The sequence below is a fragment of the Lactuca saligna genome, chromosome 6 (genome assembly GCF_052625555.1).
Source record: "Lactuca saligna cultivar CGN05327 chromosome 6, ASM5262555v1, whole genome shotgun sequence".
NCBI lineage: Eukaryota > Viridiplantae > Streptophyta > Magnoliopsida > Asterales > Asteraceae > Lactuca > Lactuca saligna.
Genome location: NC_136422.1, coordinates 29314772 through 29339337, shown reverse-complemented (window position 1 = coordinate 29339337; position 24566 = coordinate 29314772). Strand labels below are relative to the sequence as shown.

Below are 24566 nucleotides of genomic sequence, written 5' to 3'. Positions count from 1 at the left end.
TAGTATCTCCTGCAATCCTTACTTCCCTTCTCCTCTCTACCCCACCACCATTGCACCACCAGTGAATCATCGCCCCTATGAAAACCCTAGAGACCACCATCTCCAAAACCACTCAACCCTCTCTGAAAACCATATACACGACATTTACCATCGTTTCCTCTAACAACTCCTACCATCGTCTAAATTTATAAGCTGGAAGTATAATCACATAATGCACAAATTTTATCTGCATACCAAATCGGATTATCAAACATATACATATGTAATTTGATTTTTATTCCTTAAATATCTCAACTTAACCGCTTTAATTCATCTGTAATTTGAATTGATCAAAGTTGACCCTGTATTCTCTCGCCTTCATCGAATTGAATAAGTCATCAAGAGATATACATTTCATAGCCTCTCATCAGTCATCTCTCAAAGAACCCTATATGTGACGCCATTTCTTCTCTCGATGGCAACAATATACACGAATCTACTCTCTTCATCGCCTCTTACTACCAAGAAAAAACCGATTGAACGACGGTGATTGCGGCTAAAAATAGTTAAATCGGCTTCAAAACCATTATACAAAAAAGCCCTAAAACAAACATTCTTCCATCGTCTGATCGTCTCCCACTCGAAAGTAATTTTTCTGAAGACCTCTGAAGGATCCAATTTTCTTTTATCTAATTCAAGGTAACTTCATACTACTTGATGTTTGTCACTTCCATCCGTTTTTTTTTCCTGTCAAAAAATTCTGTTTTTTTACTATGTTTCAGGATCTTAGATGTCACTGTTCCAAGGTAACAAGACTTCCCCAATCTTTCTTTGTGGATTTTTATTGGTTGATTCATGTGTGTTAACTGATTTTGTGTTCTAAATTTTGTAGGAAGACTCAAAAATCTGAAAGGAAGGAGCTGAAATGTGAGTTTATTCGAGCTTCATATTTCCAGGTTTGTGTAATTGATGAAAGATATGGATTTATGTTTAATTTTTTTATAATGACTAGCATTTTGTGATTTAGTTATCCTGATTTATTAAAGTACTTGCTTTCTGGTGTCTTGTATGTGGCATAGAGAAACGGTTTGAATATGGATTCGAAAATTAACTACCCACATTCATTTTGCATCCAATCAATTTGTTTGGTTTTCTTTCTGAAAATGGATAAAATAAGGCAAAAGCATATATATATATATATATATATATATATATATATATATATATATATATATATATATATATATATATATATATTTGTTTTATTTGTTTATTAGTAAGTGATGAAGTTTCTCAGATTTTCCAAGAATTTTTTTGCATTAATAGTATCTATTTAACTCTGAATGTGTATGTGATTGAACATCGTTTGTGTGAAATTTCTTGTAAGGATTTAAATATGTGTTTTTTGATGACTTTTTGTAGGAGAAAATCAAATCCTGGATCATTGCTTTGCCATTCTAGAACACACAAGGTATCTTTCACTAAGCACTTATATTTAACATAAACAAAGCTACTTGATTCAAGTAAATCTCGATTTTTTTTTCACAATCATTTTTAAAATAGCTAATTTTGGTTGAATCATGTTTTTAACTATTTCCGAAGTTTATAGCATAATGGTCTAGGAAGATGTGTAGCCCGTGAAAGATCCTGCTCAGACTTGTGGATAGACCTACTGAAAGTCACAATTCTTAAAAGAAAATATGTTTGTTTTTTCAGCCTTTTGTTTGCATATTAACTCACCTGCTGCCATGGGATTCACAATGTAGCTTGAGATTTAGATGTTTATGTTGGTTTTCGAGTTTGGTCTTGGTGTTACTTTTAACAGAATTTTTTTTGATTAATGACTTATGATATGATGAAACGTATCAAGTTTCAAGAGTTCGGTCGAATTAAAGTTTTTTATTTATTTTTTATTTATTTTTAATTTTTTTTAAGGTTAGTGTAATTTTTTCTTAGATATATGAATATGTAGTCTATAATTTCATTTTTTGGTTTGCAGGGGCAAAAGGTTTTAATATTCGGGATGAAAATATTTTATTTAAAGAATCTTTTTACTTGTGTTTTTTTACAGAAGGTAACATTGTTAATCAAGGATAGTGTATTTGGTAAAAGCTTGTGATTATTTAGAGTATTATATATGTCTTGTGTGTGATATGTGTGTCAGTGTTTTGAAGACATCTCCAAGGACATCGTGCTATGCTTCCACGGGGAATTTGGTGATGAAAAAGATGGAGTTATGGCTTATTACCAACGTACTTTTAACAAAGTAATATTTATTTGTAACAATTTGTATACACTTTCACATTGATCTTACATTGTCTAGAGTACGTGTGAATGTATGTGAGTGGAGGTAATTGTTCCACCAATTCTAATAAGCCTAACTTGTGCAGAAGTTAAATATGATGGAGCTGGTTTAGTTGCTTTAAGTGAATGCTTGAAGATTTTTTGAATAAGAAGACCCATATCAATTATTTTTTTCCCATTTCTTCTGAGTCCACCAACTGGGAATGTTTTTGGATCCGAGGTATCTTGAAACCCTTCTTGGTTCTTTGTGATATTTAGTTTGTGTAGAACTAGGTTGACAATTATATTTGCATCATTTATATTGTCTCTTTCAACTGTAGTGGCTATGGTCTTGGGTGTTGATGATGAGAATATACTTAGACTCTTCAAATATGATCCATTAGGCACTTTTTTTTTGGAGATAAAGTGTGTAAATATTTGATGGGTTTAAAAACACATAAATCCATGATATGAAGTTTTATTTTTTAATTAATCTTTTAGGTGATAGGTGTTGGGTTGAATGAGCAAAAATTGTTAATTGTTAAATTTGGGTTTTGATGGGATGCTCTCAAATTGATCTTTTGTCTAATTCATATTGTGTATTTATTAGTTAAATTTATAGTATAAATGAAAATTTAGTGTTAATCAAAATTGCTAATTGCCTTTTGTCTGATCCATATTGTCTATTTGTTAGTTATATTTACAGTATAAACGGAAATTTAGTTTGAATAAAAATTGCTAATTAAATTTTTTCTCTTTAAGCTTGCTCTATAATTTGTCCATTTTCACCGTACATAGTTTAGCCAAAGTGATGAGATAGGTTTTGAATTTTGGATAGAAGTTAGTATGTCTAAAGATGTTGAAGTTGTACTAAGGTTATTATTTGTAATTAATTATTTATTTAACATTTCTATTGAGAATATAAGGATGTTGATTAAAAATTATAATGATATAATCCTTCATAACGACCAAAAATTTAAAAAAATACATGATCATTTATATATTGCTTAAATATTTTGAAAGATAAATGTTTGAAGCCCAAAATCCTTATTAATTTCCTTTGTAATTGCATTTGGAATAATTACTTTATTTCATAAAATTCTTTAATTTTGTCATTGGATAATACAAAGTTATCCTACAATTTTTTTTATATGCCACGTTTAAAAGACTATGATAATGTACCACGCATGAAATATTATATCTGTGTGCTAATATGGTCGCTAAAAAAACATCCTAAATGTTTGTGATGCATGTTTAAATCAATTGAACATGCTCCCATACCTCACCCACAACTCACCATTATCACAAAGAAACCAAAACTAATTAAACAACTTAAAAACTCTATTGCCATCATTTGTGATTAAATTCCAACAATGGATGGGATTGTGGTATAACAAATATTTAAATATATTAATAGATGTCAATAATGACATGTAACAAAGTAGACGACAACAACGATAGAAATGAATTATTTTGTTTTGCGTAATTTTTGTCAAACTCTAAATGTAAAATCGAAAACCGAAAACTATTTCCCAAAATAACATATAATATGTTTTCTTTGTAATATTTTATGTTTTTAAAAGGAAAACTAATTGTGGAAAAGAAACTATTTGCCAAATTTGCTTAAAAAATCTATTCGTCACCGCAGCTTTGCACGGGTACACAACTAGTAACTTTAAAAAATATCTTTTAAAATAAATTTCAAGATAATGATTTTATAGGGTAACAAACTATGACTATCATGCACATTTAGTCTCTTGTTTGTGTACACATATATAGTGAAAAGACACAGGTCCAAAACACGACTCTAACTCAAAAATCCCTATTTAACTTTGATATTATACAATAGCTTCAAACAATATCTTAAAGGTTACATGTTGTTGGTGATTTTGCATCATCAATATGTATTTAAGTGTAATGGATTGACTTGTTGACTAAAAATCAATCTTGATGAATATTAAACAAGTAAGGAAGGTGCGGAATGCACACTTGTTTGAGTTTATTCAAGATTTAAAGTAGACTGTCATTTAGGGGCGAAGCCCCTAAACGAACGGGGGTCCGGGGGCAGCGCCCCTGGGAGCGGGGTCCAAGGGGCGGCAGCCCTTGGCGGGGTCTGAATTTTCTATAAATGAACCCGGTTTTTTGACTTCGTTTTAACCCTTTTTAATGATCCGGTTTTAGTGATAATTTGTGACTGTTATAAACCGTTTTGACAGTTGGAGTAGTTTTTGGACAAAAAAACTACCTTGACAGTTTTCACACAAATGATATACATAATCATTCTTTGATCATTATTTTCCTGGTACAAGAACAATCACGAAATCATAACTTCATATTCTCTATTCTAGAAACTCTTCTGAGTCTTATCCGATTAAAGGTTGGAAGTACCACCCAAATACTTTAATCTGAAAGTGTTTAACACGATTCTCAGGATTTCCAAGTCTTTCCATACCCCAATTTTATAACACATGCTCAATTAACCTTCAAGAAGAAACATTAAGGCTAAACAAATCTAGCACAAGACAAACCAATCCTTTAGCATGCACACCAAAACATAATTCATGATCTTTTGCAGCATCAATGCTACATTTCACACTAATATTAAAACTACATCGTTTAACATCAAATACTAGAAACTACATAAAACAATTGTCCAACCACATATAACCTCCTAATTTCACATACGCCTCCTTAACTCAAAGCTAAAAGAGCCTAAGCTTACTTGACTTTCTCTTTGTAAATAAATCATTTTCCTTAAAGAAATTACAAAAAAAACATTCTATCTTGCAAGAACGAACAACTATGAACAAAAAGTACCAAAAGCCTTATCTTTTTTCATTTACATTTTCACAATTTGTTAAAAACCGATCAATCTTGCAAAATGTAATGTTCTTTTTTGCGTTTCTACCATAAAGATCAATTTGCAACAAAAAAAAACAAGCACAATGATTGAAAACAGTCGAATAACTTTAAATGGTAATTAATTAACGATTTCTACCAGAGTAAAGATCCAAATGTCATTGATAGTATATGTAACAACAGTAGAACTTGAAGAACACTTGTGGTTCTTGATGAAGTGTTCTCACTCAACTCTCCTGCATTTCTAAATTCATCTTTACTTGAAGTTATTGAGACATTTACATCACTTGAACCTGATGAAAAGGATATCAAGAAGACACTAAGAAATGATTCGATAATATCTGAAAGTAAAAAAAACAACAAAAGGGAGAAACAAGATCATATGCTTACAATCATAATCAGTCCATCCAATTCGTTTCTTTGATAAATCATACACAAAGATCTTATCTTTAAGAACAAGATCTGCAACAAAAACATATTCAATGAGTCATAAACAGTAACCAATTAGTGGAGTCCTGAGGGTAAAATTGTCATTTACTATATTTTAACTAACCTCCAAGAATCGACACACCATTCTGAACTCTCTGAAAGCCAATGCACCATGGTGTACCTCCATCCTGTGAAACCACACATGAAAAAAGTCAAACTTTTTGTTACTCAATCTTTGACCCACTCATAAATTGAGTAATTACACGAATGGTCCCTATGGTTTGGGGTAATTTGCATCTTTGGTCCCTAACTTATTTTTTTAATGCGGAAAGTCCCTACTGTTTGTTTTTGTTACGCGCTTGGTCTCTGTCTTACTTAAAAAGACTATTAATTAAATAGGGAAAAATGGTGGGGTAGGTAAAGCAAGGTGAGGGAGTAGGGTTGGGGATGTGTTTATTTAAACAAATTAAAAAGTCAAGGGCAAAATAGTCTTTTTAGGTAAGTCAAGGCCCAAACACGTAACAAAAACAAACATTAGGGACCTTCCGAGTTGAAAAAATAAGTTAGGGACCAAACGTGCAAATTACCCTAAACCTTAGGGACCATTCGTGTAATTTACTCTATAAAAAATGTAAATTTTGAGACAATTAAAGAACACTCACAACAGGATCCCCATGTACAAGGTAGTTCTCAGGTTTAAGAATCATGGAAGCACCACCAGCAAAGTTTAAGGAAACTTCTGGAAAAATCCCATTTATGCTGTTTATATGTCAAAAAAAAGAAAAAGAAAAAAGATCAGTTAAATGTTTCTTGAAATGAAATGAAAAGATCAATAGGTGAAAAAGGATAAAACAGACATTTTGGAGGTACCTTGATGTAACTAAATAACATTGAGTGCCCTTTGAGATGACAGGTGTTGTTAATTGTGAAACAGCAGCAGTTATCTTCAATTCAAGATGAAAAAACAAACACAAACACTTAACACAAGAATCATTTTTTTTTTTTTTTTTGATTTGAAAAATTGTAAGAAAAAGTCAAAGCTTACAGAAATGACAAAAGGGTCAAATGCTTCTGAAACAAGGTAAGTCAAAGTTGTTCCAGTATCAACAATGGTTCCATGGTTATCTGATGTGGCAAAAGCAGTTGGGTCAATGGTCAACATTTGACCGTTGACTGAAATACTTTGTAGATCAAGATTGTAATGAGGCCTGAAAGATCAAAGATTATATAAGACTACAAGAAAAAGTCAAAGTTGCGGTTTCTTTCTGATTGTATAATCAAAAATAAAAGTTGCAAAATTTGATATTTCCTAAAATACCCTTCAATAATACGTACTGTGATGGGACAAGGGGACTATAAACCATGGTCGGGGCCAAAATCTCACCAAGAACAAGCTTTCCACCACCCAATCCATCTCCCTTTAAGCAATGTGAAAAGACTTTTGGAGTAATTCCTCTTGAAGATAATTGTGACATGATAGAAAGACCATTTTGCCCAAATCCAAAAATTCCATCGATTGCTTTATCTGGTTTAGTCAAGCTACCTGATTGATAGGTGCTACACCTATTGCCAAACACCATTTTAGCACATATAGAATCATTAGAAAACATACAAACTTCTCTCAAAAACATGGTTTGCATAGTTAAAACAAGATTATTTGATTATGGGGTTGTTTCTTTTTGAAAAGTTTTCTTACTTAATTGATGAATATTGTGAAATTTGGTTTTCGGAATTTAAGGGTAAAATGGTCATTTAGTCGCATTCAGACACACATCATTACCAATTCATCCATTTATCCATACGTTTTGTAATGAAAGAAAAACTTTTTTTTTTTTTCTTCTCCGCTTCTCTCACATGTTAAAATTGATGAATATTTTGAAATGTAAGGGTAAAATGGTCATTTAGACACAAATCATTACCGATTCAGTCATTTTAACCATAAATATTGTAATGAAAGATAACTTGTAAAGAAGTGAGAAGAAGCTTACCCGAATGTAATGGAAGCTGAAGAGTTAGCAACTATGGAGGGGCCCACAATTGTGTCAAAGAACAACAAATCGGTTACATAATGACCCGATGTTCCACTTCCATCTCCATATTGAAAGCTATATCCACATTCATTAGTTTTATCTGAACATGAAGCATCTGAAGTTTGAACTATAGAAGAGCAAATTGAGTCTGAACACGACACTGTAGAAGCCGTTGATGAGCTTCCAGCATCAAAGAAATTCAGCGGAACCTAAAAATATGAACAATAAACAAGAAAGGAAAGATTTTTATTGTGAAATTAGATATGGGATTTGTTTAATTTGAAAAGAATTTAAAGACGCATACACCGAATCCACTTGATTGAGGACAATCGCTACATGAATTGCACGTAACCCATAATATGTCGCTTCCTGTGTCGATTTGAACATTGAACTCTTGTGGTGGAGAACCCAATTTCACTTTAGTAAAATACAGCCTATAAATTAGATGATAAATTAGTAACAAAATGTCAAAATCCATGAATTTTTTGTTGTTTAAGAGTTATATCTGTCATAATCTAATACTATTTTAAGTTTCTTTAAAAGTATGATTAGGAAATTCAGAGTTATAAGACACCGAAGAACCTATGGAAACTCATTGTCATACCAGAAAAATATAAAAAAAGATAACCCTGTAAAAGAAATTCCAGACAAACAAGACCACCTTATACATAAAGAACATGGTCACCGACAATAATGAATATTTAAATCAGACCCTTGAGATTTTCTAAAAATAGATATGAAACGAAGAATTGAAACTTGGTGCGTGAAGAAATTATAGAATTGAAGTCATTTGGTAAAGATTAAGCTACACAAAAATTCAAAAGATGAAATTTTTTGTGGGTTTTTGATGAAACTATAATTACTAAATTACCCGCCGTAGTAAGGATCGGAGGTGCCGACGACGTTGAAGTCGACAATGCCGCCGGAGAAACGTTGCAAGATTCGGGCGTGTCTCACGCGGTCTCGTGTTCTGAGGACTTCAAGCTCAACCGTCTTGTTCGCCGGAAACGCCCTTTCCAAATTCAGAACCCTGGCCGGAAACCCACCGACACCGCCGTCCACCGCTAAGGCAGCTGCGGCCGCTACCAACAAAATGATCAGGAACTTCATGCCAGTCTTTGCCGGCGTTTCTTAATCAAGTAAAACCCAAGCAAATTACTTTTGTACGAATAAATTTGTCAAAACAATAAGAATGTCGATAGATTTATGTTGGTATGTACGCAAATGCTAGAATCAGGCAGAAAAATGTTAGCTTTATCGACTTATCGTAGAGGTTTTGGGAAAGAAGGAAAGTGGAAGCTTGGGATTATAAACGTTTAAATGTGTATATATACTTACAGGAAGTTGTATGTATTTGTTTGGATATATAGAGAGAGAAAGAGGGAGTAGAGAGAGAGAATTGATGATGGTGATGATCATCATTCACATTTTCCTTTAAGTAAAGTTGCACTCTCCATACCAAAAAAAGAGCGAGTGAATCTATTATTGAATATAGAGTAAATTACAGTTTTGGCCCTGTGGTATACATTTTTAGATGTGGTTCTAGTTTCAGAAATTATTCGACATCATCGATGATAATGATTCAGAAATTTATCAGTTTTAGTCTCTAAGACGGTTATTATTAGTCCCGTTTTGTTAAATGTTTTTATGTGTCCGTATTACCTCTTTCTTTTTGTCTTTTATAGAAGGGAAATTTAATAATTTAATCACTCTTTGGTGTGTTTAATATTATTATTATTTTTTTTTGCAAAATAATCATTGTTTCTGGAATGGACTATTTTGGAGTCAACTTCGGAGTAAGTAACTGGACCGGTCCATCAAAAAACCTCCGGAATATCCATTCCGGACCAAAACGGTTTATTTAGAAGTTCGATTTTGAAAATTATTTTCCGGATAATATTTTGATACATTCCGAATCTCAATTTACAAATGCATTCTGATTCATTTCGGTCACTACTGTACATTTCAGACTTAAGATATGTAACACAATTTTAGTAGTTTGATTTAAAGCTTTTTATTGTTAGTAAGTTAGTCGGGAATACGAAAAACATCTCCAGAATGAACAAAACTCGTTCCGGAGTAGCATTACATGTTGACATTACATTAGGAACAACATAAATTAGTTTAATTATGTGTATTAGGGTATTATATGTCATTAATTAGTATTCTAGACCCCAAAAAAACATTATGGAGTGCGATGAACTTGTCCGGAACACGAAGAGTACTCCGGAATGCAAAGAACATGTCCAGAATGTTCATCATTTTTTGTTCCTGAATACGGTTTTAACTTATTCTATATTTGCAGCACGACCAGATTTTTGATACATCAATTACACTGATTTGCAAACCCAAACTCGGTTTTGCTATTCTTGCAAAACTCAAAGACAGACCAGCTTGCAAGACCATGTTCCAGAATTTATGTTTTAGGAGGTGGTTAGATATCCCTACGGTAAATGGGGATCCTTTACTTCTATATTATATTTTTTTGTGACAAAGTTATCAAAGGCCCTTGAAGTGATATAGAGGGAAGTGTTTTTGAGATTAGGTATTATGAGTTGTCTTTCGGGAAGAAAGATGTAACATCCTATTTCCTAGTATGTACCTTTTATTTGGATTATTATTTTGGGCCTTAAAAGGACTGGACATTTAAATGGATTTGGGCCTGTTTTTGCCCAATGAGCACAGGGCACTCCTGTATGGTCATGGTGAGCTCAGGCACATGGGTTGATCATGTTTTTAGGGTTTAACTGGCATTGAAAGGCACTTAAGCCTCTAGGATTGGCTCATTCACCATCCTTTACCCTTAGATGAACCCTAAAGAAACATTAACCCTCTCTCCCTTATTTTGAGATTGTGATCTCCATTGAAGGCTTATTTCTCACTTTTTCATGTGAAGCTTGAAGATCAAGTTGTTTACAAGGTGCTTTGGTGAAGGGCTCATGTAACATATACCTGTGGGATGTTTCTAATTTTGGAATATCATACCGTAATTTGATCAAGTAACGGTCTTAGGCTTCAAGGGAATAAATTTTAGATCTTATTAGATGTTGATAAAATTGGTTAAGTTATTTAAGCCCTTAAATTGTGTTTTCGGGCCAACAAGGGTAATATTGGAAAAAGTAATATTTTAGGACTTTTGCATCTGTTTATGAATTAAGTTAAGTAAGTCACAAGTAGTCAGGTAAAATTATGGGGCTTGTTAATACCTTCGTGTGCATATAAAGATCACCAAAAACAGATTTGAAACAAGGAAGTTATGATCGTTTAAAGTTGGAAGGAATCAGCAAAAGCTCGTCATTACGGCATGGTGGGAAAGCTACCATGGTGTTGGATTAGGTGTCTAAGCTCATAACTATAATTGGTATGTACTTGACCCGAGAGTAGCATGGTCCATTTCAGGTTGCCTTCACCAGAACAATCTGTTAGAATGGATAATTGAGAAAGAGCTTATTTATGATTTATTAATATATTATAAGTATAATATATTAATTGTGAAATCATATTATTTACTTAGTATTGATCAAAAATTAATTTAGTGATCAAAAGAGACTAAAAAAATTAATGGGGAATGATTATGTAAATTAGTGATACATATGGTTTAGGCTATTGATCCATGATGGACTAAGTTTATATGAGAGTCCATGAAGAGTTAGTCCATATGAGTTATTGGATCATAAGCCTAAGTGTAAGAATTAGGGTTTGCATATGACTCTTGGAATTCTACACTATATATGTATTCCCTAAACCCTAAAATCGTGACTTGTGAATTCCATGAAGAGCCTTGCCGATTTTTAGGTTCATAACCTCTCTCTCATATTCATCTAATTGTTCATGGTGTTTATGACTTGTTTGAGGCATCACACTTGAGGTGCTAAGCTCTTGAAAGATCAAATGTCTACAAGCTACAACTAAGAGGTATTCTTCTAACTAGTGATTCATGTTTCAAATATCTATGTTGTATGCTAGTTATAGGTTTCATGCTTTGGATAATTTTTGTTGCATGTATAACTAGAGAAAACTTAGATCCAAATCATTTAGGGTTGTATATGCACCACAAGAGTGTTATAGTACTTAAAACCCAACAGTGGTATCAGAGCCTAGAGGTTGTTTTCTGTTATATTAATGGATTGGTTAATTTTTCAAAGCAAGAAAAATAATTTTTTTAGAATCTGCATGATCACCACGACGTGGTCAAAGTTACCACGATGTGGTGACTATTCAGTGGACGATTTTTTCCAGTTTGTTGGACTAGTTTTGGATTAGAATCATTACCACAAACTGTTTTAACTATTAAAAAAATTATTTTTTGTGATAAGGTAATGATTTCCATCATCCAAAATGAAAAAAAGACAATTATCAAATTTTAAGATAATATTTTGATTATATGATAATTTGATTATTTGTATTGTTTGATTACACTTGTCTTGCAATAAGAGTTAAATTAGGTTAAATTGGTAAATGATAAGTTATATGATAATTGTATTAGTTTGTATTTTGATCTAAGTGTTTCATGAAGAGATTCATAACTTGTCCTCAAGTTATGACATATGAAAAGTTTCATTCATGAAACTTTAAACTCTTTAAGTTATGGAATTACAAAGGTCTTGAAGAGTTTCATAATTTGTCCTCAAGTTATGGAACTTGGAAAGTCTCATTTATTAAACATTAACTCCATAAGTTATGAAATCCAAAAGTTTTGAAGAGTTTCAAAACTTTCCCTCAAGTTTTAGAATTTGAAAAGTTTAATTTGAAATATTGAATTCTAAAACATTTAGTAAAAGTTTCAAAAATGTGCAACTCTTGGGTTCATAACTTAAAAAATTAATTAAATAGTTTTTAATTTTGATATTTTATAACCTTGGTGTTTTGAATAGTTCAATTACACCTTATGGACTTTATCCAAGATGACAATGCCATAATGATGCTTTGTCCAAACCATTGGACGAATTGATATGCAATAAATTATTTCCTGAGTTATCTACAACCAACACAGTTTCATATATGTCATTACAAGGCAATGCTTCAAACTAAAGTACATCATTAAAATAAGCATTAAAACCACCAATTTCATTATTAAAAGAAAAGGTACAACCTTGTTCATACAAACTATGAAAGGAAATAATATTCCTCGACATATCTGACTAGTAGCAACAATTATTCAAATCTAATTTTAAGCTATTACTAAGAAATAAAGAATAAACTCCAGTCTTGGTGACATGCGACTTTTTCCTATTCCTCATGATCAAGTTCATCTTCCCGTGCTCCACATCCCTACTTTATTTTAGACCCTGCAAATCAGAACAAATGTGAAAACCACATCGTGTATCAAGGACCCAAGAATTAGCATGTGATGAGTTATTAGAAAAAATAGTGTAAATACCTGCAAAGGTGGGCTTAGTCTTCCCATCCTTTATATCCTACAAGTATTTAGGACATCTTCGCTTCTAATGCACCTTTTCATGACAATGGAAGCACTCTGATCCCTTTGGATTTGGAGAGGTATAGCAGAACCAACTTTGGTCCCACTAGAAGAAGATCCATCTCGGGAATTTCCCGTGGGACTCTTAGAAGAATCCTTCCTCTTCTTTCCCTTCCCATTTCCAATTGCCAAGATAGGGGCGCTTGCAGTAGGAGTATACACAACATATTTTCCTTTAAGACTACTTTCAGCAGTCCTCAAGAGGCCTTGAAGTTTGCTTAGAGTGACCTCCTCCTTCTTCATATAACAGGTCATACGAAACTGATCATAACAAGGAGGTAAAGAGTGTAGAATGATATCTATAGGCAACTCTTCATCGAAGTTGACATTCAAATTCAACAATTGGTCCTCAAACCTTTTTATCTTTTGCAAGTGGGCCGTGATGGACTCTCCATCCTTCATTTTGGTAGTGATCATGGAGACTATGATTTCATACCTTTCCTGCCGTGCACTTTAATGGTACCTTTCCATCAAATCCTGATGCATTTCATAAGGCCAGAAGTCCTCATAGGACTTCTGAAGCTCAACAGTCATAGTAGCAATCATAATACACGACACTTTAGTCGCGTCCCTCTCATGGGCCTTGTATTCAACAATTTGTTTGGGAGTAGCAGTAGATTCATCAATCTCCTTAAGCTATTTATTGATAACATATTCTTTGTCCTCGTAGCGAATGACCATTCAAATGTTTCGAATCCAATCATTGAAATTCGTTCCATCGAAGATGACCCTCCCACATAAGTTCATGAGGGAGAAAGAGTCGAAAAGGATTGGGTTTGAAGCATTGGTTGAAGTAGACATCTGAAAAGAAAGACAAAGTTTAGATTAGATAAGGATCCTTAATATAACACCCAAAATGAAATATTAAGGCTACGACCCAACACAATATTTTTCAATTCGGAGAGGGATGCCATAATCCAATTGTAAAATATTTGAAGGAAGGTAAATGAAGATTTATCAATTTCCATCATGAAAAACGAAAAAGAAGATTTAGGTTTTAAATGAATTGAAATTCCTAGATTCTTTTGAGATTCATTGAACTTTTCAATAGCATGTTTAAATCTCGATTATGCTCTTCAAGTTTGTGACTGGGATAACGAGGATCAAAAACAAGGTATGAATAACCATGCAAATTAGCTTGGTACTCTCGATGTTACAAATCACCTAATCAATGTGCCGATTAACCACACACGCTCCATTGATCCATGATTAACACTAAGCTACCCTTTGTCACACATTGTCAGTCCCAAATTAGTGTGTCGATTAACCACACATGCTCCACTAACAACTTAACAAGGTGCAAAGTGCAATTTCATGGAACAACACCATTTTCACATTTTTCCTAAAGTAACTAAGATTTGGGAATTTATAAAAGTTTAGTTACTTTGTATACTTTCATTATACTTATTAATGAGAATTAATGTCCTATCCTACCCGTTCGGCTAACGACCCTTCACCAGTCAAGGAAGTGGATTTTTCAAATTTAACCAAGGCTAGCTTTGTTTTTTCAAATTTATCCAAGGTTGCCTTGGAGACATCAGATTTTTTTGACCCACTTTTGCATATATTTTGGAGGTTTTTGTAAATTCCTCTGAATTGGGTGCAATTTAGTCGAATATCGCACAACTTGGTGGTAATTTGATTGGGATTTTAACTTTCACTTCCCATTAACGCATAAAACATGCTTCGAACTTTCTCCAAAAAACAAATTATGTCCTTCAATTGGGTCTTGAGAAGCTGAACCCCATGCCTCCGCTAGCTTTTTTTCCTTTCTCTTCTGTCCATGGTACCATTTATTAGGTAGTGGGGCAAGTTTTTTTATTTTTATTTTTATTTTTAGGTTGAGGTGAAAGTTGAGTTTCAGAAACAAAATCCGGTGAATGAGGTGGTTTTGATTATGAAGGTGGTGGTTTTGATGATTGTGGCTAAATTTGTTGTTGGAATTGTTGTTGAAAGGCCGAAAAATGTTGGAACGGTTGTCAGAAAATTAGTGTTTGTTAGATAGGAGAACCGATTTATAGCAAATTCATAAAACTACATGAGGTTATTCCATTGTCGAGAATTGACGGGGGGTTCTATTTACCGTAAAAGCGTTATCAGGTTTTTCATTTCAGTAGTTTAAATGTGTGTGTGTGTGTGGGTGAGGGGGGGGGGGGGTATTTCTGCTGGGATCCGTTTTTGATTGTTGTGAAAATGTTGTGTGAACATTGTGTATAGAGAAAGAAATAATGGTGTGAAACATGAGGGTTAAAAGTGGATAGTTATAGATAAAAAAAATGTTGTTTAAAAAAATTAAATTAAATATCAAACATTTAGACGTTCAACAGCTACTTCATATTGGTTGTTCTCCCTCGTTTTCCCGACCACGGTGTACCACGAAAACGTTGGACCACGATGGGCCGACATGGTGTGCACTGTGCACGGACCACGAGCCATCTCGTGCAACTACTCCCTTCTTATTGGTCGTGGCCAGCTAGACCACGAGCCATCTCGTGCAATGTATACAAGTTAGTCTTATTTCTCTACTTTTGCACCTTCTAATCGACACCCTTGCATATTCGCCTTTATCACCTCTGATTGCTTCCTTCACCCACCTTACCGTCGATTTGAATCTCCTCCCTCTATTTTCTTCACTGATGAGCTACATCTCCTTCCTTTCCTTCTCCACCTCTCACTTCATCCGTAACAAAACCCCAAAATCACCCCTTTGTGACCTAAATATTGTTGCAAGCTTCTGACTGACGACGATCGTTGCCTGCTCCGTCGTCAAGACAATTGTAATGACATATGACTTATGACGACAACCCCATCAACCTAATCGCCGCCTGGCCCATCGTCTCTACCATCACTCTCTGTCGTCAAGCAATTACCACATTTGATCTTCGTCATCAAACAATCGACACCAGTCTCTATCATCAAGCAATTGACACCATTCTCCATCATTCCTCGACCTCGATTGTCAATCTGACCACTACTGGTCTCAACTTCTATTAGTTCACCCTATATATGTATTTTGTATTTCAAGTATCAAAGCATATGTATGAATTTCTATGTCTAAGTTCACGTCTTGCATAAATTTGTGACAATGAGTGTTTGATTTCAGTTTTGTTCGGACCAAATGCACAAATTATCCAAAAACAAATTATCCAAAATTATTTGTGTAATTTACTCTATCAATTAATTAATGAACTTTGGTGGGTTGATAACTTGAACTCTTGAAGTACGAAAGAATGGAAAAAGATTGTTGATCAACAAAATCACCCTTATATGTATTATATGTAGTACTTACTTATATGCTTAGCATTTGACTGGTATTGAGGGGGATAAATCTTACGTTTGAAAATATTAAAGACCTTAGATAACATATAGTTCTTCCTCATACGCTTTGCATTTGACTTGAAATTTAGAGTATTCTACAAGTTTTTATGTTGGTTAAATATTTTTATCGTTGATAATTCTAGTTTGGTGGAGCATTTATGTTTTCTTTTCTTCTCTTACACAAAAAAATTATCCATTTATTTGAAAATGTCGTTTCTTTCTATTTATTTCATATTTTATGACAATCACTATAAAAAATAGACGATATTATAGTCCCACTAGGTGTCAAAACTCAAAAGTTTGCACTACAAGTCTGAATTTCTTCTACCTATTTCGTTTCTAAATATATGACATTTGTTATGGTTTTGGCCCCGGTCCAACAACTAAGTTGTACTGAGGTCCCCACCTCATGATCCACATTCCACAAGTATCAAAAGCATTCTTTCTTATATATTATGCCAAAATTAAATATGACATTTCTTTTACATAAAATATATAATCTGTCGCTTGGTAAATTGGTATGAAACAAAAAGTATAAAACTTGTCACATATAGACATACATCATATTTTGCAAATAACATTAAATCACATCGTAAAGTTTTTCTGATCTAATATGAACAAACATAAACCGTTATGATATTTTAAATAACTTCAAAATCTGTTTTCTATAAAAAGAAGTCCATGAACATTTCTTTCTTTAATCCACAACCCTAATAGTAAATGTAAGAACGGGCAGAATCGTTTGTTATTCGTGGCGGGTTGAGCAAGGGTACCACCAGCTGCATCGTCCCATGGCCGAGCGGTACCGCAAAATGGTAGAAGGTGTGGGCTAGTTAAACTGTTGGAAATTATGAGTGATAATTGCAAGTTGATAATTTCCTTCTATCCCATATTGATGGGATGAATAAATTTTTATGGCTTTATAAGCTTATTTATGTGATAGGTTTTTATAGACTTTAGTGGATCAAATGCACGTTTGGCCTTTGTCTCTCTTATTACCATTCAAATATTTTTATTAAAAAAATCAACTACCACCAACTTACTTCAATTCATTTCCAACAATTTGCAATTTCATTCCATCATTTTCCTATTTCATGCACCTCTTTCCAAAAATTTGAGTCCAATCGTTAGGAAATATGTAATGGAAGAATATCATTATTATTTATCTGCATCCGACAATGTACCTATTGATCTTCATCATTGCTCTGCATTATCTCGAACTGCACAAGTACTTGTCCAGAATAATGCAAATTCTAGCATGTCCAGACGATCGAGAATCATGGTCCAAAAAGATCATGAAGAGGCTATACAGCTTTTGATTCAAAATTGCTTTGCAAATAATGCAACGTTTGGTGAGGAGAAATTCCACAAAAGGTATCAGATGAGAAAACATCTATGTATGCATATTGTTAGCGATCTGGAGATGAATTATCACTACTTACAAACATTATGAGACACAATGTATCAAAGATGTTTCAATGTACTACAAAATGCACATGAGCAATACGTTAACTAGTGTACGAAAACACTTCGTGAGCGATAGATAAGTATTTGAATATGTTAGAAAGAATTCACATGCACTTAAAACTTCTGCCATGGTGTTGTCCAGTTGTATAAAGTTAAATATTTGTCACTACCAATATTTTACCGATACTCAACTTTTGTATAATGCACACAAAGCCAGACATGGATTCCTTAGAATTCTTGGTAGCATTGACTACACATATTGGAACCAGATGAATTATCTAACGGAATGCAAGACCAATACATAAGGGGTGATCAGTGGAGGAGCTAGATGGGGCGTTGGGGTACTACAGTACCCCCAAAAAATTATTATAATATATATATATATATATATATATATATATATATATATAAAAATTATTATTTATAAACATTTTTTATGTTATTGCACCCCCAATTAAAGATATTATAACATGTTTTTTAATGCTCGATATTGGATAACTACATGTAATATATATTGATAATATTTGTACGTCCATATCAAAATTCTGGGTTCTGCTATTGAGGGTGATCATGAATATCCAACAATGATGCTTGAAGCGGCGGTTGCACAGGATCTATGAAAGGGATGGACTACCTCCACCTTAACAAACTTCGTATGAACTATTTAAAATTGACATTTATAATAAAAGTTGCAAATTTTTATAAAAACAATAATCATTTTAGAAATACAGTCAAGTCTTTAACATTAAAAAATATTTAAAATGCGGAAGCATATGAGTGTTTAATAAGATAACAAAGAGTAAACAATGAAATGAATTTGCATAATTTCTTTTTATCCTAAATTTTTTGGGTAAAAGTAATCATTTTGATTCTAAAAAAAAAGCTCTTCTATAGGGACATCTATACTATCATTATGCTAGTTCCAGTCGTGCACACCCATTTCAAACCAAAGAGAACTGTTGCCTCAAGTTAATATAAAAATGTCTCCTTAAATATATGTGGAGTTAATTAAATTTATTTCTAAAAGATATTGATTAATAACATTTTATAGAGTTATCATCCTTCCTGGACCGAACTAATGACCCAAGCATTTGGGGCATGCTTGCAAGCATGCATGACGCCACGGCCCATAGAGGGAAAAGACACAAAACATGGTGTAGGAACATGTGTCTTCCAAACCTTGATTGGAACTTAGACATTAAGACTATTAGCAATCCAATATAATTCAAATTTTTTCTATAAAAAGTAATTTTTTTCTTTTCTATCTATACAACTCAATTAAATACAATTATTCACGTCCATTAACAATTCAATCCAACTTTATTTTATACTAAAAAGTATAAAAAAAAATTATATTAGTATTGCTTTTATTTTGAAGAGAAAAATAAATTATATATTTCAGGATATTTTATTTGATTTTTTTTTACCAAGGATAAAATATAGTTGTTAACTAAAACAGTTTTAAATATAAAAATGAATTTAAATACATCTATCTAATAATCTAAAGAAGACACATGACAATATGAACAAATAAAAAGGCTCGAGCCTTTCGATGAACTCACTTGCTGCAGCCTAAGCCACCAAGTTTATTTCATTTTTCTTTTACTTTTTTTTTTTTTTTTTTTTTGGTAAGCCAACCTCAAAACATCATCAATGGAGATAGCCTAAGGCCCTGATAATAGTGTCCCAAGGCACTAATAAACTTCATAAAAGAAAACCATCTTTTATAGATATTATTATTTATTCTTATCTAGAATAAACTTCATAAAAGAAAACCATCTTTTATAAAAAGTTTAGTTTAGACATCATTTGTCTTAAAAAAAAAAAACAAGAACGCTTAAATAGTTTACATATTTTTATAAAAGATGGGAATCTTTTTTATTCTCATTTCCCACCAAATAATCCGATCACTTTAATTATAAAGTTAAATTATTACAACCATAGGAGAATGGTCTGCACGTCACAAGTAGTTCACATCCACGTACTTCAATTATCGGTCAATGCCATGTTTTGTATATATACGCACACAAATGCAAGGTATATCATTCATCACCATTATATTACTTTCCAAATTAAATTTTCCCTTCAAAAAAGAAATATGAAGCTAGTATTGTCAATGCTGTTGATCATTGCCTCCCTAACATTGTTGAATGTAGCAGAATCTTGGGAGGAAGCCGCCGCCACCGGTGGTGGTGGTGGAGTCATTCAGGTCGGTGGCAAAGTGCTTTGTCAAGATTGCACCGAGGGGTGGAACGAATGGGTTAGTGGTCAAAAACCTATTGAAGGTATTAGTTATACAAATTATATTCAACTGTTATTTTAAGATATATTCGACATATAATAAATGTTGATCTCTCGTTTATCATGATCATAATACATGATTTAACATTACAAAGTACTAGTTTTAATTGACTGGTCTCACTTTTTTTTTTTTTTTTTTTTTTTTTGGGGTTCTTTTGTAGGTTGTACGGTTTCTGTGACATGCATGGATAACAGAAAAAGAATAATTTATTATGGAAGAGACCAGACTGATAAAGCTGGTGAGTTTGTGGTTACCATAAACAAATACATTCATGGGAAGCAGGTAAAACCTGAATCTTGTTTCACAAGGCTTGTCTCTTCGCCTGACCCTATTTGCAACATTCCCACCGATTTTGCTGGAGGCAAGAGTGGGGTGAAGCTTGGTCGCCCGACTATGGTGTATAGGGATACAATCAAACATGTTCTTGGTCCGTTTTATTATACCACGCCTATGTGTGATGAACCTGATACCAATGATGATGATAATTTATATGGGAAGGGAAAGAACTATTAATATACTTATGTTTTTATGATTAAATGAATTCCTTGGTTTGTTTAATTTTGTAATGGAAAAAGACATATGTAGTTTTTTTTTTTTTTTTTTTTTGAACTGGCAAATCTAATCTACTCCTAAGTTAACGATACTTATTTCACCTATGTTCATGACGAGACTTGAACCCTCGACCTCAAAGAAGGAGGACACCACTTGATACCGCTGGACTACAAGCCCTTTGGTTAGAAGGAAAAAACCATGTTTATGTTATCGTTTATAATCTTGTATTGGTTATAATTTATAAAAGATCCTTAAAAAGAGTTTTCGTATCCCAATTCTCAAATATGTTTGATGATACACTTTAATATGATAAACTTAATTGACTAATAAAAAAAATAATTGAAAGTTATTTTACAAAATATAATTTTGATTAAAAACTATGATATCTATGAATAGTGGTTTCGTTACATATGTGTACACACAATTTTTAGTAAGTTCTTGCATTTATTCCTATTCCAATCTTCCTCTTCTAATAAAAGAATAGAATAGGTTTAATCTCATATTGACAAGTGTCATGTAATTAGAACCTCTCATTAATAATATATATCAATTATAATGTCACTTGTCAACCTATTAATTATTCATTTTAAACTTCAAATTTCAAATTTTAAATTTCGCACTCTAATTTTATTAAATTAATAATGATTCTTCATTTTAAATTTCAAAATTTAAAATTTCTCCCTTTAATTATATTAAATTAATAACATTAGATTAAAAAATAAAATAAAATCAATATAAATTATAAAATGATATAACTCCACATATTTATTTAAAACAACGATTATAATTTTATATAACTAAAAAATATCTCTTAAGTAATAATTTATTTAAAATAATTTATTAATGATTTTGATTTTTTAATACGAAAGTTTAATTAATTTTATAACCGTGGTTATCACGGGTTATAAACTAGTAAAAGAATATTTGTAATCTCTTTTTGTCATGTGTTACTCTAATATAACTTCTTATTAATATTATTGGATAAGATTATTACACGTACGAAGGGTTTATATTAGACAAATCATTTCAAAATTCAAATATATTTTTTCTAAATATATGTTAAATTTCATTATAATAACTTTAAAATATTGGTATATCTCTTAATAAATAATTTATTTAAAATAAATGATTAATAATTATGAGTTTTTACTATGAAAGTTTAATTAATTAATTTTGCAATCATGATTCCACAAGTTATAAACTAGTTTTTTTAATAAGATTTAGGGAAAAAGTTTTCATTTTACATTAGCTTCTAGTATTTATTTGAATTTTCAAAAATCTTTAAATCCAAAAGTAACTTCAAATAGTGGTTCAACAAAACATTTTTTATAATTTTGTAAAGTTGATTTAATTATAATTTTTTAAATAAATCATTTTATATAATTATATAAATTTTAAAAATTTATGGTTAATTTTATCAAACACTTACATATAAAAAAAAACTATTAACTTTTAATATCAGCTGCCATCTACCAATTAATTATTTTATTTTTTATAAATAATCTCATTTTTCAATTTATGATTCCATTATTTTTAAAATAACCTCAAATAAAAAAATCCCCTTCAGCCACACAAAATAGGAATAACATCATCTGAACTGAGAAATTCTAAACCAAACGTCACAACTTTGTCAGCCACCAAAATCATATGGCTGCAAGAACAGCAATACCCTCACCTCAACTCTCTCTCCTATTAGGAAGACGCGCCACCACCACCACCACAACCACCACCGTCTTTTGCTGGAAACCCACGACTGGAGTAGACAGCAAAAGAGTCCTAAGGGTTTATGCAGCAGACGGAGAAGGAGGCGGCGGAGGAGGGAGGCGGAGAGCACCACCAGGAATCGATACCAGAATCCACTGGGAAAACGAGGATGACGGATGGGTTGGCGGCAGCGCCACTGAATCTGCAACAGAAGAAGACCAGACAAACAACTTACTCGGTGAAAAATTCTCCGAATTACTCAACAATTCCACCGATTCTCATTACCAGTAAGTCTTTCTCCATTCGCTAACACAACTCAAGCAATCTGCAATCGTATAATTGTAATAAGACCTTCAATCAATTCATCAATGGCAGATTCTTAGGGGTGGCAGCAGAAGCCGACTTGGAAGAAATCAAGGCGGCTTACCGGAGATTATCAAAAGAATACCACCCCGACACCACTTCTCTCCCGCTGAAAACCGCGTCTGAAATGTTCATGAGACTAAGAGAAGTTTACGATGTATTGAGCGATTCAGAGAAACGAAGGTTCTACGATTGGACTTTGGCTCAGGAATCTGCAAGCCGTGAAGCCGAGAAGATGAGGGTAAAATTGGAAGATCCGTACATGAAAGATATTGAAAATTTTGTGTCAATTCCAGACATGGTTGATCGACTTGGAGGAAGGAACATGGAGCTGAGTGATCAGGCTAAATCGGCTCTTACTTTTGATATTATAGTAATTTTTATCTCTATTTGTTGTATTATTTACGTGGTTTTCTTCAAGGAACCTTATTAATAGTCATTATGTATAGTTTATACCAAACCCATAGTCAAACATAGTAATTTGTATAGTTTGAAAATTGATAAATACATGTAACACAGTTGTAATGTTACACGGCTCGGAGTGGACAACGCCCTTTGGCGTTAAGCTGAGTTGGACATCAAGAATCGCTGGTATATCGGTTGACACACTGCTCCCTAAACTGTTATACCGCGTTATGTTACCAGGTGTTGCGGTGATAACGGGTAAACGGGCATTTTTCGATTGAAAATTAATTTGCAACGGCCACATTTTTTGATTTTGAACCGTTGTTAAACGGTCAAAAACATTAAAAAAATTAATTTTTAAATTATTTTTACCTCTTATATATATATATATATATATATATATATATATATATATATATATATATATATATATATATATATATATATATATATATATATATATATATATAGGAAAATCTCCAATAAAGTCCTAAAATTTTGGTCTGGTTTATGTTTTAGTCCTAAACTAATTTTTGTTTACGTAAAAATCCTAAAAACCGGTAAAAGTTTGCATTTTGACCCTTTTTGACTAGTTGAAACCGGTAACAAATTAATTTGGGATTATTTCATAAAATGACTCAAAATATTAGGACTTTTTGCAAAAACAAAAAATATTAGGACTTTTCTGCAAACAAAAACCTTATAATAATAATAATAATAATAATAATAATAATAATAATAATAATAATAATTATTATTATTATTATTATTATTATTAAAAATATAAATAAGTATACAATTTTTTTAATTTTGTTATTATTAATATTGTTAGTAATACATATAAATACATTTAAATTTAAAAAATATTAAAGACATTTTATAAAGGTGAAAATTAAGTGGATGGTAATGCTTTAAGCATTAAAATCATGAATGTCTGTTTGTATATTCTAACTTTGTATATGGTCATTTCATATTTGTTATTATTGTTTTTAATTCAGAATATTAATATTTAACAATTTAAAAGAAGCTATTGATTTTTCAAATTGTTTACAAATAGTGAGCATGTGATATGCATGTATGTCTTGTGTGTAAGTATTTAAATTACCAACATGTGTGTTGCTCTTTTTCATTATTTGATCCTTGTGGTTTTTTGAAAACGTAGTAGATATTGTGTGATAAAGCAAAACAAGTCATATTACTTTCTATTAAATAAGATATTTTAATTAATATTTTCTAATTTTGAAATGGGTCACCAATGTAAATATTTATTGTGGATCTGTTGGATAATAATAATAATAATAATAATAATAATAATAATAATAATAATAATAAAGTTTTTGTTTGCAGAAAATTCATAATATTTTTTTTGCAGAAAAGTCCCAATATTTTGGGTCAT

The 24566-nt window shown here is 32.1% G+C and overlaps 3 protein-coding genes across 4 annotated transcripts; 2 read left to right on the top strand and 1 right to left on the bottom strand.

Moving 5' to 3' along the window:
• Positions 1–5208: 5208 nt before the first annotated feature.
• On the bottom strand, positions 5209–9021 carry LOC145001397 (aspartic proteinase 36-like). Of its 2 annotated transcripts, none has more exons than XM_078960771.1 (10): positions 8452–9021; positions 7885–8014; positions 7539–7789; positions 6886–7113; positions 6596–6758; positions 6421–6494; positions 6213–6309; positions 5675–5767; positions 5512–5583; positions 5209–5414 (listed from the first exon to the last, which is right to left on the bottom strand). In XM_078960771.1, exons 1-10 carry the CDS (start codon positions 8688–8690, stop codon positions 5400–5402), a joined length of 1362 nt encoding a protein of 453 aa, XP_078816897.1. In that variant the 5' UTR covers positions 8691–9021; the 3' UTR covers positions 5209–5399. The 2 variants fall into 2 exon arrangements, with proteins under 2 accessions (XP_078816897.1, XP_078816896.1); XM_078960770.1 differs by having other exon boundaries at positions 5675–5738; positions 8452–9020.
• Positions 9022–19903: 10882 nt separating this feature from the next.
• On the top strand, positions 19904–20742 carry LOC145001643 (Pollen Ole e 1 allergen and extensin family protein). The gene is made up of 2 exons (XM_078960999.1): positions 19904–20129; positions 20307–20742. The coding sequence occupies exons 1-2, from the start codon at positions 19943–19945 to the stop codon at positions 20657–20659; spliced, it is 540 nt and encodes a 179-aa protein (XP_078817125.1). The 5' UTR covers positions 19904–19942; the 3' UTR covers positions 20660–20742.
• A 1526-nt stretch (positions 20743–22268) lies between these two features.
• On the top strand, positions 22269–23369 carry NDHT (Chaperone DnaJ-domain superfamily protein). The gene is made up of 2 exons (XM_078962312.1): positions 22269–22689; positions 22778–23369. The coding sequence occupies exons 1-2, from the start codon at positions 22346–22348 to the stop codon at positions 23196–23198; spliced, it is 765 nt and encodes a 254-aa protein (XP_078818438.1). The 5' UTR covers positions 22269–22345; the 3' UTR covers positions 23199–23369.
• Positions 23370–24566: the final 1197 nt, after the last annotated feature.